The sequence below is a fragment of the Xiphophorus couchianus genome, chromosome 21 (assembly GCF_001444195.1).
Source record: "Xiphophorus couchianus chromosome 21, X_couchianus-1.0, whole genome shotgun sequence".
Classification (NCBI taxonomy): Eukaryota; Metazoa; Chordata; class Actinopteri; order Cyprinodontiformes; family Poeciliidae; genus Xiphophorus; species Xiphophorus couchianus.
This window is the reverse complement of record NC_040248.1, coordinates 16708605-16725730: the sequence shown is the minus strand read 5'-3', so window position 1 is coordinate 16725730 and position 17126 is coordinate 16708605. Positions and strand designations below refer to the sequence as shown.

Genomic DNA, 17126 nt, shown 5'->3' with positions numbered 1-17126 from the left:
ACCATTTAGCATATCTGTTTACAGCTGAATTTTTGCCCACTCATTCTTGCTGAGTGGCAGTGAGCAGTTCTTATTTTTCAACTAGAGAAAATGGATATACAGGTGGTGTCCCAAGTCTTCTGTATTCCAGTGATTAGAGGTTTGGTATGATCTTTCTTCACTCCACAAGACTTTAGCACACCAATGTGATCTGTATCAGTCTGAGCTTTCTGCTATTTGAGTGGCTGTGTGAGTTCTGGAGCATGCAGGATTTAATTCCTCCCTCTCTTTGTAAGATGTAAAATCTAAATGTCTACATAGATGGGCTGCGTACAGACCTGGATCTCCCTGCTTCCAGGGCTGAATGTCCATCTCTGTCCGGCAGAAGGAGCGGTCAGTGTGGGCTTCTGTGCTGTACAGAACCTCCTGGAGTTGTTTATCTCCTGGCTTTTTGGCTTTCACTCGCACCTAAAGCAGCATAAAAACACACCATCACAACTTTGCTTTTCTGCTTTTCGCCTAATCTTCATGCCCTTTCCCAGTAACGGATCAAATACCTCCAGGATGGTAGTTTCCTTCTCCTTCAGCTTCCCCGTTTTGTTCTTCACCTGCGTCTTCTTGGTGTCGACCCAGACCACCCTCTCCTTCACGTCTGACCTGGACACGTAAACCAGATGTTTGATAATGCACCCTCTACCTTCAGGTAACACTGAAAAGGACCAAACTCTAGGTATTGTCGACTACAATTTAGATCGGCCCATAAATCTAAATTCTGGACTCACTCTTGGATGCCCAGATCAGCCAGCGTGGTGTCCAGGAAGGGAAAGGCTTGGTGAGAACCATCCGCCTGCAGCTCGATGGGCAACGCCACCGACATGGGGATGTCCTGCTCCACCTCCACGCGCACCATCACACGTTGCGGCTCATGGAGCTTCCTGCCCGTTGGCTCGGCCTCCCCCTCCTCCAAGGAGGCCTGCTTTTTGTCCGCCGCCAGCTTGAATCACTGTTCCACCACCGACAACAACACCACCGCACTCTCTTTGTTGAGGAAGTGTTATCTGCTCCCCCCCCCGTCTCCAGCTGTTCTTTATTCCCGGCCTGTGCCGATGCAGATACTAGCCGGGTGGCGATTCTGAGCTGTGGAGATGTACGCAGACCTGAGCTCTGCCCCTCCAGGCTGATATAAGCAGCCAGTGGGAAATGTGTGCTATGTGTCGCCCAGGTGTCAGGTTTATTAACCTGTCAGAGAGCTGACTGACAGATGGTCGGGAGTTTGTGTTTGCCTTCACACCGATGCAGGCAGGAGAGGAGTCACAGAGGGTCATTCTCAGCTCAACATACAGGAAGCATGGGCCTTTTTGTCTCTTCAGTCACAGTGTAAACGCTCGGAGCCGAAGTGATTCATGTGTTTTGGATGAACATGTAAGGTGACAAGAAGCATTAAAATGCCAACATCGGACCTCAGGTTCATTGTGGATGACAGATTTATGACAGTGTGTAATGAAAAGACGCCAGCCGCCTTATATCGTCGTCTGCTCTTTGAATGTGAGGTTGGTGTATGAGCCTCTCACGGCACCATCACATTCTCCACTATAGGAGGGGGAAAAAAACGAAACGCTGCTGATTTTTGTCCCAGCTATAAGATGGATGCATATTGTTTGGTATTTTAGGTCTATTTTCAAGTGCAAGTATCGGAGTACACTTGAATTAAGGCTAAACTAACTTATGACTTTTCAGCACGATATAAAAGTTTACTTTAAGTCAATTCCTTAATATTGATATAAAAAAGTAGCAGTTCCACTGTTAGATTATTTCACTTACAACTTGGGGAAAATGTCTGGGTGAAATAATCTGCCAGTGGAAATAATACTTTTTTCTAATCAAAATTTAGGAATTATTTACTTTAAAAAGCTCCTATATCTTGTTGAAAGGTTACTTGTAAGTTACTTGTGACTTATTTCAAATGTTTAAACTAGAAATAGACAAAATACTTGGCGATATCTTGTCTTTGCAGTGTGCATAAGACAATAGATGACACATGAATAGTGAATCATAGTCAATTTGATGGATGGATAACTAGATAAGCAATCAAAAAGACAAACTGATAGATAAAAAACAAACGTTTGAAATAATGACTCAAACGGATAGCTGGACAAACAGCTGCGCAAGGATGGATAAATAAACACAATAATAATTAAACAGAAGACCACAATACCTACACGCTGCAAGGAATAGTCTGGTAATAGACATTTTGTTCTATTTCACTTAATTTTTCAATAACCGTCTGTAAAATATTTAAATGAGATTCCACGCCAGGAACCGTGGAGCTCGGCATGTTGGATTTCCATGAGCAACAACAAATAACCCTGACACACCAACACCAGTTTTCCCACCTGCACCTCTGACCGGCCTGCGACCCCCCCGGCCTCCCGCAACCGCCCGGTTGTCCGTAAACACCGCGAAGTGGCGCTCACGTCTTCATTTGTGGCTTTTCCACAAGCCAGTGATCTCGCATAAGATAAAAAAAGCCATGTGCATTTAAGAAAGCCGGATGCATTTCTGCATCGGAACGTGCTGTAAACGTTGGAGGGAGAGCCGTAGCCTGCTGTTAGCAAAACTATTCCAACATTCGTCACTCCAGCGAGATGAGGCAAGAGAGGATTTCTGCTCTCTGACCTCAGCTCAGGCCTCAGTCACACCGAGGTGGCACAAAAATAGTGTTGCTGCCCAGGTCACTCAACATGCAAAAACTTCATTCAGGCGTGATGTCATATTATTTCCACCATTATTGATTATTGTGCTTCTACCCAGTGAGTTTAGATCAGTGTTGTTTGACATCGAAATAATAAAAATACTGAAAAAACCTCCCCATGTTTGCAATTCTATCCCTGTATAAGAATAGTTACTCTTAAAAGAAAACATATCCACTACCAAAAAGGCAACTTTAGGTTTTGTATTTAGTAAAAGTCAATAGAATTTTATTTCATTTTAAATTAGTTGAGCAATTTAAAATCAAAAAGAGCAATCAAAATTGCTCTTTGTAGCATTTAATGGTCTAAAATAGAAAAAAAGCTTGAATAAAACTCAACATGTAAACACTATCAACATGTTTTTAAAAAGAATTATTAAAACATATAAATACATTAAATATTTAAAAGATTAACATTTCCGTAAAATGTTCTTTAATTTTTTTAAAAACTGCAAACTGCTGAAACAAATGATTGCTTATCAATTACATTAAAAAAAATGGAATTTATAGAAGAATTAATTCATTCCGCTATAAACTCATCAGTGAGAACTGAGGTGTGTTCAGATTGGCGTTCCGAGTGCTGCTGGCGCTATGGCGATGCTACTGTAGGGCTCAGTCTGACAGGCCGTCACCTGTCCACCTGACAGCAGCTCTGCACACACAAATGATGACAGATTAACGTCACCCGTCACAGCTTACAGATCAGAAGCATTTCTCAGATGGAAATTCTTTAAATATTTGAGGAAAAGCGGCAGATCTCCTCACCCAGCAGTTTGTTCAGAGTGCGAGCTGCGGTACAGCGGTCAGCCTTTGGGGGCAGCAAAGAGTCAAAGGCGACTTCACCAAATTTCTGCTGGATGGAGGCGATGCAGCTGGAAGTAAATATGGAGATAAAAAGACTGATGAAAGCGCAGTTGGATACTTTAGTTTCAGATTTCCTCTTGAAATGTTACTTTGTTTTTGTGTTGTAGTTTCTCAACTCTGCCTCAAAAAATACGATTTTGTTTTGATTTGGTCTTAAAAGAAAACTTTTTGCACTTTCTTTAGACAAATGCACAGAAACAATGTTAATGTTAGGTACATTACATTACACAAATGTTGTCCAAATTCTGTTTGAAAGGCTTGAACAAAATAACTCAAAGGGAAAAAAAAAAGTATTGATATCAGTATCAATATGGCAATACTATATTTATTTGGTATCGTATCGATACCAAAATATCCAATGTCCCATGGCTGTAGTGGCAACACATACTTAAAAGATTCAGAACTGAAATCAAATTTAAAAAAGCACTATGTTGTGTTGCTCTATCAACTAACATCCAAATAAAATATATTTATATTACTTGAAAATGGTATCAAAACAATATTATCTTCCTGGAGATAATATAAATATTTTAGGGGTCCAGAGCTTTTTTTTTTTTAATTTTTTAACCAAAATATTATTTTTTATTCACAACATTGACTTCTAGACAGATATGCTACATAGCACATATCACCGTTATATTTCAAGGATTTCATAAATATAACTTTGGTCTCAAAACAATAATAATATCGGTTATTGCGATAACGTGCAACATGCTTTATTGGCGAACCTCAGCATGTAGTGTGTGTCGGTCTGAGCCTCGGGCATCTCCATGTTTTCCTCGGCTATCGGCTCCATTGGCGGCTGGATGTCCTCATGTGGAGACCTACAGACACAAACACACACACACACACACACACACACACACTCAATGACATGTTCCCTGTTCATCTAGTTGTCTCAGTTCATCAGCAACCCACCATCTGCTGACAGGAGTCATCACATCACTTCCAAACTTATCTTCGTCTGGCATCTCCAGCATCGCATCTAACACAGCTGTTTACACGCAAAAGTGCATAATGGTGATCTCTTTACTGTGCTGCCAAGTCCTGAATGGGGAACTTGTGTTTGTGAGAGAAGACTCACATGAGCCCTCTGTGGTTTGAAGTCCTGATTGGCTGCTCATCTGCGAGGGAAGAGGGGCACAGGTTTATCAGACAGAACGCTCTGTGATCTCATTCGTCTCGCCAACTGAGCTGAGCACGCGCGAATTAAAAACTCAAAAGTAACCCAGCCGCAGTTCTACGAACTCCAGCAAGGACTTTTGAGAACCAGAACCGGCGTTTGATGGGAGCGTTTTCTCGCTCTCCGTCACTCATGGCGACCGCGCCGAGCTCTCCTCCGCTCCTCTAAAAATACCCGACCGACCTCCTTCACGCGCGAGTGCCTCCGCTTCCTCTCCGTCCGCAGGATCTCCATGTCCTGCTCTGACTCCTCTGCCGCTCTCTGCGTCGCCCCGCTCTCGCTCTGGACGGCGATGGAGGCCCGCTGTTTCCATAGCGACAGGAGGTTGGGGTGGACAAGAGCTGCGGAGGTGGGGAGGGGGTCAGAGGATAATCTGTGTTTTTTACCACAGTGGGCAGATTGGCAGACGACGTCATAGAAAGCAATTTTTACAGGTTTGAGCAGAAGCATTTTAGTTTAGTTTTCTGATTCGTTCTCACATTTAAAAACATTTTTTTTAAATCAACCGGCAAGATTTTAGCTCTGCATGAAGGTTTGCAGAGCCACTTCAACACTAACCTAGTTGTTCAAATGAATCTAGGCCAAATCTAGGGAAGCTACTCACATGCAAATCAATTACTCCACCTGTTACTGCCAGAGGCGTTTGTTCGGCCTTTTTTAAGAGCAGATATTGAGACTCCTAAGTGCAGAAAATGGGCTAAGAGATATTCTGTTCCACTTTCATAAAATAACGATTTCATCTATCAAGGGGCAAAAAAACTAGCCCTGTCCAAAAACAACAACCATCAAGCATTTATTTTAAATTATGTTTGCCGGTAAAAAACTTATTCTGTAACAAGATTTATTGATTTATTTTGAGTGGAGCGAGGGCCGGCTCTTGTTACTGACATCCACAGGGGGCGCTGAAGAGCTGAGCAGGAGAGGCCCTCTTGGTCAGCGCACGGACGTCCAGCAACACCTCCGTCTGACAGAAAGAACAACATGTTACCTAGATGAACGCTGCGGAACATGACTTCTTTTTTTTTTTTTTCTTTGCTTGAGAGTTGGAAGTAAATCGTGACTCCTCAAAGGAATTTAAACAGCAGAAGAAGAAAGAAGAAACGGAATCAATGAGCTCTACTCCATAAGGGTTTCAAAGCAAAGGGAAGAAACAGAAAGCTGCAGTGTAATTAAGTGAAACTCTAGTGAAATCCACACTTAGATAGCAGGAGTCTGATTACAGTGAAGCAGCGACAGAAAATTCAATCAGTGAGTGAACAACCTCTCCTAAGAGAGATTGTTGTTTATACATGCAGCTGCTGGTGTTGGTTCCAACACATACTTCTACAGACTCAGACTTCTAGATTTTCCTATAAAATTACAGGTGTTTGAACGCCAAAAAAAAAAAGTACCTAGTTAGGTTTAATTATCTCTATGTGCCACAAATCATGATACATCACAATGATGGCTCCTGTTTCGGCAGAGTATCAAACTTTACAGCATTTTTCAGGCATCCAGATCAACTTAAATGGTCTCTAATTAAAAATGTACAATACTCAGACCTGTCAAATCTGGATCGAATAATTTTACACCAAATTAAAGTTGCTTATAGTAAAACTGATGCGTTGTGATCAAAAATGAGAGAATGATTGTCTCTTAAGGCTGCAACGATTAATCGGATTCGTCGTGACAAATCGATTATTGAAATAATCGTTAACTAATTCAACAATTGATTCATCGTCAACTTCAGTATACAGACTCAGGAAGACGCCATTTGCTGAAGGAGCAACACACTCAGAGCAATATTAAAGTCAAAACTGCACAAAAATATATGCATTTTTCAGATAAGAAAATAAAAAAAAACCTTTTCTGTAAATATTTTTCTCTGTTGCAATTTAGGTAATAAAATGTTTACTTTCTCACTTAAGAAAGGGATTTAATTATTTGTTTGCTGGCATCTTTTAATGTGTTTGTAATATCGTACAAAAAAGGTTGAAGTGGTTAAGTGGAAAACCTGCAGCATGTGCCAATTCTTTAATCAGATTAATTGTCAGAATAATCAGTTGCCAAAATTGTCGTTAGTTGCAGCTCTAGTCTATTTGTCTGTGGGTTTTGCCGTTTGTTCATAAACTAAAACATTAAACATTGACGAGGCAAATCAGTGGTTATAAACCTTAAAGATGCCCAAAGCTCTTTTTCTTTACCAGAATATCTTTTTAAATTGAGTTAGTGCAGAAAATAAAATATTAATGTATACGCTATGTACCATATTTAGAGTTTCGATCAGTGGATCTTCAATCTGCTGCTGTATTTCTTTGTCAGGGATCTGGACCTCAGGGTCCACAAAGACCAGCTGGCGCCTGCGTCTCCCGCCGAGCGTCCTCAGAGGACGGTCCACCGCCTGGAGTAAACGACATGCGCAGAGAACCAATGGCATTACAGCACAGCAGTACACGTTGACATGTTCTAACATGCTGTCAATTGTTTCGTAAAAAAAAACAACAGCAACAGATTCTGTCCATGTGTCTCTGACCTGGTCACAGAGGCTCTCTGTAGCTCTGTCCCCTACGTTCTCCGGTGGCATCGCTAGGTGCTCAGGGGTCATTTCAGGGGCCACGGCTGCCAGAGGAACCTCCAAAGCCTCCCCGGTCTCCTCGTCCAGCAGCCACATGACGTCCTGCTCTGTCCCGAGCATCGTGTCCTTCAGCCTGGACGCAGGAACGCACGCGCGATCAACAGGAGAGGCCTCGCACTGACAACCTTTACAGTTTGGTTTTAAAAGTTTCCAGGCTCACTGGACGCCAAAGGATGAGACGGCTCCGTCCCCGGTCCTCTCGTTAGTCTCCTCATCTTCTGTTTAAGCACATATTTACAACAAGAACGAGATAAAACATAAAAATTACACACATATATATACAGGTTAGAGTTTAAGATTTACTCCAGAAAGAGCGCTCTGATAGCAACGGGATCTTCTGAGATGTTTAAAGATGCAGACACAAAAACACAGATAAGATCAGGCTTTTGTAGGTGCTGCCACCATGAGGTGGATAACAATACTGCAACCCCCTGCTGTAGAATGAACATTAATGTTACTTAAGAAATGATTCGGACACGATTTGGAAGACATCGTCAGGCTTTTTGCAGACTTTTTAAGACCACTATGAATACATTTTTTTTTTTTAAAGCTATAGTTTTAAAACTATAGTTTCTGGAGTTATCAGTAAGTCTACTATAGTTTTCTACCTATTTAATCTGTTTTTAGAGCAAATTGTATTGCAAATTTATTTCTAGCCAAAGTTGTATGCAGGTAAGGGAAAAGTGTAGTAGCCTTTTTTTCCCCAAACAGCTGAAAGTGAGATGTTAGCTCTATTAACACCTCAATACAGCCAGCAAACCTTTACATAATAAACTACAATTTCAAATTGAGCTAGATTTTTTTTTCCAGCCAGGATAAAGAAGACCAGTTCTGAAAAATTATGTATATATCCATATAAAAATAGTATATTAAATGAATTTACAAGTGGGAAGTGTAACTGTGAGGAAGAACAAAAACACACACACAAGGCCAACCAGCTGCCGTAGTAGAGGGTCAACTCAATTTTCTAGGCAACATGTTGAGTCTCTCTGTTTGGCAACACCTGTTCTAAAAGCAGGTCAAAAAAAAAAGTATTCTGAGTTCAGCCTTTTGTAGACTCCCCTCACATGGATTAAAATCTACTGATTTATTTATTTTAATTAGTGGGACACAAAAGCAGAAACACCAAGAAGTAATATTTAACAGCAGCAGCAGCTTCCACCGAAGCACGTAAAAGCTTTGTGACTAAAAGAGCGATGGGAGACAGAGACACACCTCTCCTGAAGTGATCAGGCTGATCCATCAGCAACTGAATGTCTCTGGCTGTGGCTTCAGGAAGCTCAGCTCCGTTAAAATCCTGCCTCGGAGGAGAACAAAATAAAAATTAAAAAAAAGTGGGGAAATAATGAGAAACATGCAACCAAAGAAAAGCTAGTGGTACGTCGTGTCACGTCGTGTTGCCCGTGGGGCAAAGATAACGCTTTAGGACAGGCAGGCGGGAGCCGGAAGAGCAGAAACATGAACAACATGTCTGTTTGAGTGCAGCCTGATTTAATTAAGTCAGATCTCATCAAGGCAAAATGGACTTCATCGGCCAAGGGTGCTTGAGGAGGAACATTATCTGTCTGTGAGTGACAGAATGAGGAGGCCGTGTGGAGGTGCCTCTGCAGTCTGTTAATCAAAGCACAAGGATCTGCCTGCAATTAAACACTGCAGAGAGGTCGACCGACACACAACAGGGTTTAGTTACAGTTTGCCAACAATTCCACTGTGTGACATGCACATAAAATGAATTGTTATGCCGAGCGCAGCCAGGCTTTAAGGCAGGAGGGGATAGCAAAGCGAACATCTGTGTGTGCGACAAAGACGTTAAAACACGGTTCCTGCAGGCTCTACTGACTCAAATTTAAAACTTTTTTTTTTAAGACCAAGAAGAATGAGATTAAAGACATGTAAAGCAAGAAATCTACAATATATGTTTATTTTGTGAAAAATAAATATAGATATATGCAAAAAAACAGGACTAGCTAGCAAAGAAATATTAGCAACTAATTAGCAGTAGCCTCAACCACTTCAAATCACAGAGCGCAATGAAAACGTCTGCCTGACAGAAAAAAAGACATTTATAGGCCTTAATTTTAGACACACAAATTTAAGACTTTTTAAGGATGAACGGACAGCCTGTAAGTAGAGACGCCGTTCACACACACACACACACACATCCCGGCTCGATAATTCATCGGGACGTGTGCTGTCCCTAAAAATGATGACTGAGGTTGTTCCTGAAGCTGAACCCTGACAGAGAGTTTACCTCAGCAGTGTTGATGACAAACTGCTCCTTCTCTGTTAGTGTGATGGCAGCTGGAGGCAAAATGAAACCTGCTTCAGGAGAAACGGACCAGGGAGAGACAAAGCAAGGCGGTCAGACAGGAAGATATTACCACTTAAAAATATTGTAAGTTGTTTCTTATCGAAAGCATACGGTGCGCGCTACAAATGAAAATCGTCTTTCGTTCCAGGCGCATAATGTCATACTGACAAAAACAATAATAGAAAAGCCCACCATTCAATAAAAAAAATCCACATAATTGTGCCTTTTAATAAATCTAAGCTTTTATTACTTTATGCAAAAACTTTGTCCGTTAAGACAGCACTAAATCTTTCGCAATATTTGTTACAATTGGAACATATAGGCAGGGCTCTTGGACGAATCGTTTGACTTTCTCCCTCTTGAGCCATTCCTGCGCTGATTTCCTCATATTTTAGAACATTATACTGTTGAGCAACTCAATGAAATCCAATTTTTAGTCTACAAGCAGGAGCGACCCGGTTTTTATTTGATATTTCCTGGCATTTCATTGTTTTTGTGATGCCAGGAGCTCAATGTTAAGGCGTTTGTACACCTGGTAGTCCGGTAGACTCGGTTCTATTTGGGACCAAAATTGCAACATTTGCTACATTTTAAGCAAATGCGATTTGCTTTCATGCTGCACTGTGTTAGACCAACAAAAACCTTCAAAAAACCTGTTCCACCCCCTCGCCTGCGGTGGCGCTGCACCAAGAACGACTGAAGGAAGCGACACGAAAACCTCTGACGAAGACATGAGCACAACTTCACTAATTCAACCTTCAGTTCACCAAAAGTGAGTTTGAAGATGGTTTTTATTGTTGTTGTTTTACTTCCCTTATCTTCTTTCCTGATCGTATTTATATACACAAGAGAATCAGGAAGTCATTTTTTTATTTCCATACATCAGGGGAAAGTAAGTGCAAAGGCAATCGTATCTTTATGATTACTGTAGTTTAAATATGTTAACTGTCACTCAGACACTGGTCTCAAATGAAGCTACTTGCATCTTTGTGACTTCCTGTTTCCAATCTATCAATGGCAACAGAGTTATGGGGAATTTTGTTTTTTTGAAATAAGCAAAAGAATAGCTCAATTAAAACTCACCTTTATTGTTTGGTTCGTTGGTGGGGCTGGACACCACAGAGTGCTGCGAAACCAAATCCTCAATCGCAAACTCTGTCTACAAGGACATATAAAAAAAAACACAAAAAACCCCCTATGTGTGACAAATGAAAATCTGTTTTGGAGCTGTGTAGAAAAGCTGTGTGTTTTTGGCCATTTTAAGCATAAATTTAGTGTTAAAAAGGGAGGAAAGGAAAACATTTTTCTGGGTGTTATGAAGAAGCTCACCCTTTAATGACTAATATCTAACAACTCTGGGTTTTAATATTGGAAACTAAAATTGTGGCAATAACTATCCACTCATTCACCATCATTTGCTCTGAACACAACAGTCTGGGTCAAAAACAAATCAGGAAAACAGAACCGGATGTCTGGATTTGCTTAGGATGTTGTCAATTAACTGAAAGTCTGAGAGCAAATTTGAAGATTTGAATCAGGTTTTTTTTTTTTTTTTTTAAATTAAGGACAGCTCGTGTTTTTGAGGCACTGCAGATCATCTATATGTTGTAGAACACCCGAATCCACACCTGTTTATCTGGAACGATTACAGCGAAAGGTCAAAGTTCAAATGTTTCTGCCACATTTACACCTTAGCGTAAATCAAAGAAGTGATTTGCTTTACTATGCGCTTTCTGGGTGTGGTGCAATAAAATGGTGGCCCAGGAGATAAACGCCACTGTGACATGGAATAATAGTGCATAGAAGTGACAAGGAAACATAAATTAAGAATATTCTATTTGCCTTATTTTCATTTATTAACTTTATAAGGACGTTGATCTAACTGCATTTCAGCTTCGTATTTGGACTCTGGCTAGAAACAGCAACTAAAAGGAGGGTTTCTACAGTTCCTTTTCGAGATCCGGTATTCTATCCAGACTCAATAGAACAAAATACCTCCTTGCAAATAAACAAATAATTCATTTCTTTTTTTAAATAAGAAAATAAATATTTTCTTGCCTAAAATGCAACAACATTGCATTATTTTAGTGAGTTTGAACCAGGTGACTTGTGGAGTTTTGGTTAAAACAAATATTTACAGATTTTTTTTTTTTATCCTAAATCAGTTTGGCCTTAGTTACTGCTCTGAATATATTCATTTTTTGAGCCTGTATTAACGATTAACCAATTACTATTAGTTGATGAATATTTCAATAATCAATTAATCTGATTAATCATTTCAGACCTAAAATACACACCAGTGGGTTCTACTTACTAACAAGGCCACTTCTAAAAGCAGCTCACTTTGATTTTATTTAAGTGTTTCAAAGCAAAGATACTTCTTAGATTTTTAAAACCAAGCTTCCTTATCCTCTCACCTCCCAACGATCCTCTTTCTTGTGCTGATCGTTCAGCATCAAGTCCCATTAAAATAGAAAGTTTGAGGTCATGGAGTGAAAAAAAACAACTGCGTTAAAAGTTCAAGGGCGTGAATACTTTAGGAAGGCTCTGTAAATATGCCCACTGTTGCTCCTGACACAACGCTGTCACCTCCGTCCAACCTCCCAATATTTACATACTAAATATTTGACATGAGGAGCAGCTCACTGTGCTGGCAGATGTCCCGTCTTTTTTACTTGCTGCGCTGCAGCCAGAGCCAACACGAGCCACGACAACGGCACAAAGCGCCGGCGGTGTGTGTGCGGTGACCGTACCGGGACTATTTTGTAGGGGCTGGGCAGCTGGTGGGATGCCATCACGCCAAAGAAGGGGTCCAGAGCTCCCTCGGCCTCCTCCATCATGTTGAGGCCGTCGGGAAGATCCAGAGCCATCCTGCCGGAGGACGAGACGGAGAGGAGCCACTTTTAACTACGGCTTCTACGGATCCACGAGACACTAACGCACTTGTGGTGTTAGATTTAAACTGCGGAACATTGGGGAAATAAAAAAACGCGCGTGGCGGACATGAAGGATCTCGTGCCGCCTCAGTTCCGTATCGGGGCTTCTAAAATATTAATGAAGCCCCCCGGCATGAGGAGCTCAGTTCATCCGTCAACACGTCAGTAAAGCAAACATATTCTCATTTCTACAGTCTGCTCTTTACGTCCTCTAAGAGCAGAGTTCCACCAACTAAAATTCAAGATGTTTTAAGACCATTATGAGTGAAATTTAAGACACAGAAATGTACAAAAGAAAATTGGATGTTTTCTACAGTAATAGTGCCAAGCTTTTTATGAACAGAATGAATGTAGCACAGTGCGGGTTGGTAACGGGATTGAGCCACTCGCAAAGACAAATGTCGTCCAGCAAACTGCCGATAAATTTACACTTACCCATGCTAGCTAGCAAGGGTACGTTAGCAGCTAATTAGCGATGAAAATATGGCATGCGACTCCAACGTTTGCTTTACATAAAAGTCCCATAAGAAAAACAAACTATATATAATGTACAAGACAAAGTAGACCAACCAAGACAAAATGTAAGACCTATGATTAACGTATTTGAGGCACTTACATTTTTTAATAAGTAATTTAAGACGATATAAGGCAGGGGTCCCCAAACTTTCTCCTGTGAGGGCCACATAACTTGTCCCTTCTCTGATGGGACAAGCACAATCAAATAACCTTTTCTGGATTCTTCAGAGAACAAAAGTTAGGAAATAACACTATTTATGAAATAAATAATAACCAAATAACACTGGGTTCTCCACATAAAAAAAAGGGTTAGGGTCAATTATATGCATGTATAAAATAGTTACTAACTAATAGTTAATAATAAATAATGTTCATTACTAAGGAACATTTTATTGTAAAAGTCCAACTTATCAAATAAAAATGCACATATATGAAAATACTCTGGTATTGTTCAGGGGGCCGGACCAAATGTGGAGGCGGGCCGCATCTGGCCCGCGGGCCGTAGTTTGGGGACCACTGATATAAGGCCTTAATTTTATATTGATGAATTTTAGACACTTTAAGGTCACGCAGACACCCTGAGTCTCTTCTCACGGCTCACTGTGAGGGTGTTCACCTGTCGGATTCAGCCAGGTCCATCTGGACGTGTCTTTTAGAGCGGAGCCAGCGGTCGATAGTTTGCTGGATCTCCTCTGAAAGAAAAAAAGAAAGAAAAGGAAAAACACAAAGAGAGGTTACGAGTTTCCTCACGTGCACAGCTTGAAACTGTCGTGAAGGGGTGGATTTAGCGGTGAGCATTCAGACCCGGGTTGAAATGCAAAACGATGGTTTTAATGACGATCACAAAGTGTACAGAAGAAAAGCGAACACAAGGAAAGAAAACAAAAATAACTCTGTCAAATAACAACACGGTCAGGGCGGTGCACGGGGATAATCGGGAGAAACGCAAGACAGCTGGGAACATTCATGAGGGAGCCACGACAACAGAGACTCAATAAACACACAAAAACCCAAATCCTCACAGAAAAGGCCGGCAGACGCAACAACTTCCACAATCACAGCGATCCATATTACAGGGCCTTCACGCGCCGACACACGGACGATGCTGGTCTTTCACAGTCTCGATCGAACTGAGAGGGCGGCGTGGGTTGCATATTTCTTGGACGTGGGATCGGTGTCAGTAAATCGAGACCGATCCTTCCGAGACTGATCCAGCTCTCATCAGCACCGTATTGGTTTGCGCATCCCGCTCTATCAGGGTGAGTCAGGAGGTGAGATGTGTGACGGCAGGGCTGTTTTGTGTTTCACACCATAAGAGCATTCCTGTGACTAACAGTAAAAGATGCTTTTGGCAGAAAACGTGAGAAGCGCTGGCGCTCCAAACGTCGGCAAAATGTGCTGGAATACTCCTTTTTTTTATTTTATTTAAATCTCACCGAGCAAGAAGGCGCACTGCTTGTGGTAGATGATGACCACACCGTACTGCAACTGAGACGACAGGTAGAGGGAGAAGCGAGGCCTGGGCTGGTTGGGCTGCAGAGCAGGAACTTGTCCCATCACATAGTCCAAGATGTCGTTGCTGCAAGGGATGAACAAAAAAGTAGTCAGAAATGTTTTGAGACACAAAATATAAATAGTACATCTACCTCCAAAATGGCGGAATACTCTCTTCAATATATTTTACGTCATAGACCAGGGGTGGGCAATCCTGGTCCTCGAGGGCCGGTGTCCTGCAACTCTTGCAAGTCTCCCTGGTCCAACACACTTGAATCCAGCAGCTGAATCACCTCCCAAGTGCAGTCAGGTTCTCCAGAGTCCTGCTAATGACCTCATTATTTGACTCAGGTGTGTTGAAGTAGAGATGCATCTAAAAGTTGCAGGAGTCCGGCCCTCGAGGCCTGGAGTTGCCCACCCCTGTCATAGACCAACACAAAGTATCAGTAAAGGATAACTGGTTTGTAGGTGTTTGGCAGGAGAATGTGTTGACAACAAGTTTCAGTCATGGAAAAGTAGCCACAAGAAACAGAAACATTTTGGAGGAAGGTCAGATGAAACGATCTACAGTACATGCAAAAACGCTATCAGTGAAGAAAAACTAACAACGCACGTCATCCCAAAGACAATATCCTGACTGCGATATCTTGTGGTGCCGGCAGTATGTTGTCCTAATGATTTTCCTTCAGCTGGGGGCGGGGGAAGCTGGTCAGGGCTGACAGGAAGATGGATGGAGCTAAATGTGGAAAACCTCTTAAAGGCTGCAAAAGACTGGAGACTGGCGAAGGTTCACCTCCCGGCAGGACAACGCAACACGTCCACGTCTGCGCAACAGTGGAATTAGTTCAATCCGAGTCAGAAGTTTCATTCGGACCAGAATGGAACCATTCTGAACGAGCCCAAGCTGTTTTGCAAAGAGGAATGGACAAAACGGTCAGTTTGTGGATTCGCTAAGCTAGTGGAGACGCGCCAAAAAAGACATGCCACACTTTTCAGATTATGTTCTGTTCCACAATATTTTTGCTAAAATATACAGTTTTTTTTTTTTTTTGCTTTTAAAATGAGATGTTTTTACGTTACTATTGTTTTTATGTTTCATTACAAAAAAAAAATAATAATATAAAACCAATAGTTAATAGTCTAAAGCTAGAGCAAGAAATAGGGGACACTAATTTCACTCCTACCATGTCCGCTTCACGTTGACCCTGAGGAACTCCCTGCGAGAGACTCGGATACCTCCTGTGGCTACTAGCCTGAATGGTAAAAACAACACAATACAACCTAAATATAATATTGATCTTATAGTATTTTAGATTAATTCTTAGTTAGCTCAGATGCTATATGGATTTCCTTGGTTATCTGCTGTTAGTTCCCTTTTATTTTTCCATCACAAGCTAAGAAGAAGCAGCTCGGCGTTGTTGAACTTACCAAATTGTGGAAAAACATCCAGAATGACGTTGGAGAACATTTGGGTAGTAAAACATGTTGTAAGACGATGACTTTTCAACTAAAAACAACCCCCGAAGTTAGTAAATTTCTCCTCCAGAAGGCAACTTTCAGGAGCGTCGTGTTAATTCGCGCGGAAACTTTCCCGCGTCGAGATCAGTACCGACCAATCAGCTCTCAGGAAAGGAACTCGGTTTGAAAGTAAACAATCGTGGTGCGTTCAGGACCATGCATAGTAAATAAGAATAACAATTATTCTTATTTTATTCTTAAACTCAAACTTTTCCAGGATGACCTGTAAGAATTTTCCTCAATTTGTTTCCTTGTTGTTATATTTAACAAAAGACTAATAGTAATAATAATAAAAATAAGAACAATAATAATAATAATAATGCTCTCAGCAAATATATAAATACATAACCCACTAATTGGTGGCTTTTATTTGAATTCACTCCATTTATAAAGTCCCAATACATAACAAACGTTATAAGACAAACAGGACTAAATATTTTCCAGAAATAGATTTGTATGGTAAATTAAATAAAATCCAATCATTTACAATTCTGTAAAAAAAAACAACAAATTGAGTCAAATATTATATCATGAATTTTGTTTTGATTTGCTCTCAAATTATAATTTTTTTGCACTTTTTTTTTTTAGGAAGAAAATTGTTTTGTTGTTCTATTGTTTCTGTTTATCATGTTAATATATTATTAAAGCATTTTGTAGGCACATTTAACACAAACAATTAAAAGGAAAACCCCGCAAAAACACCTGAAAGTCAGAAGTTTGCTTTGATGTCAGATCTAAATAATAAATAAAAAGTATCGGTATCAGCTTCATTGTTAATAATATTGGCCTTATTTTTTTTTTTTTTTTTTACCTAGTATTAGATTGATGCCAAAATATGTAGCACGCATCACACGCCTCTACTTTAAGTGTTTCACAATATCCTTTATTAACTTTATTCAAAATGGAAATATTGGTTCACAGCTTTTATGGCTGCTATTTTGAAGTTGAAAGGGAAGGGCGGT

The 17126-nt window shown here is 40.8% G+C and overlaps 1 protein-coding gene across 4 annotated transcripts; it reads right to left on the bottom strand.

Moving 5' to 3' along the window:
- Positions 1 to 3019: 3019 nt before the first annotated feature.
- Positions 3020 to 16233, bottom strand: rec8b (REC8 meiotic recombination protein b). 4 transcript variants are annotated; one of them, XM_028004573.1, is made up of 18 exons: positions 16075 to 16233; positions 15831 to 15899; positions 14589 to 14731; positions 13769 to 13844; positions 12454 to 12571; positions 10784 to 10859; positions 9641 to 9711; positions 8605 to 8686; positions 7550 to 7607; positions 7288 to 7462; positions 7021 to 7155; positions 5664 to 5739; positions 4959 to 5116; positions 4677 to 4716; positions 4511 to 4586; positions 4321 to 4416; positions 3494 to 3600; positions 3020 to 3380 (listed from the first exon to the last, which is right to left on the bottom strand). In XM_028004573.1, the coding sequence occupies exons 1-18, from the start codon at positions 16128 to 16130 to the stop codon at positions 3289 to 3291; spliced, it is 1704 nt and encodes a 567-aa protein (XP_027860374.1). In that variant the 5' UTR covers positions 16131 to 16233; the 3' UTR covers positions 3020 to 3288. The 4 variants fall into 4 exon arrangements, with proteins under 4 accessions (XP_027860374.1, XP_027860375.1, XP_027860376.1 ...); XM_028004574.1 differs by having other exon boundaries at positions 9641 to 9708; XM_028004575.1 differs by lacking the exon at positions 15831 to 15899.
- Positions 16234 to 17126: the final 893 nt, after the last annotated feature.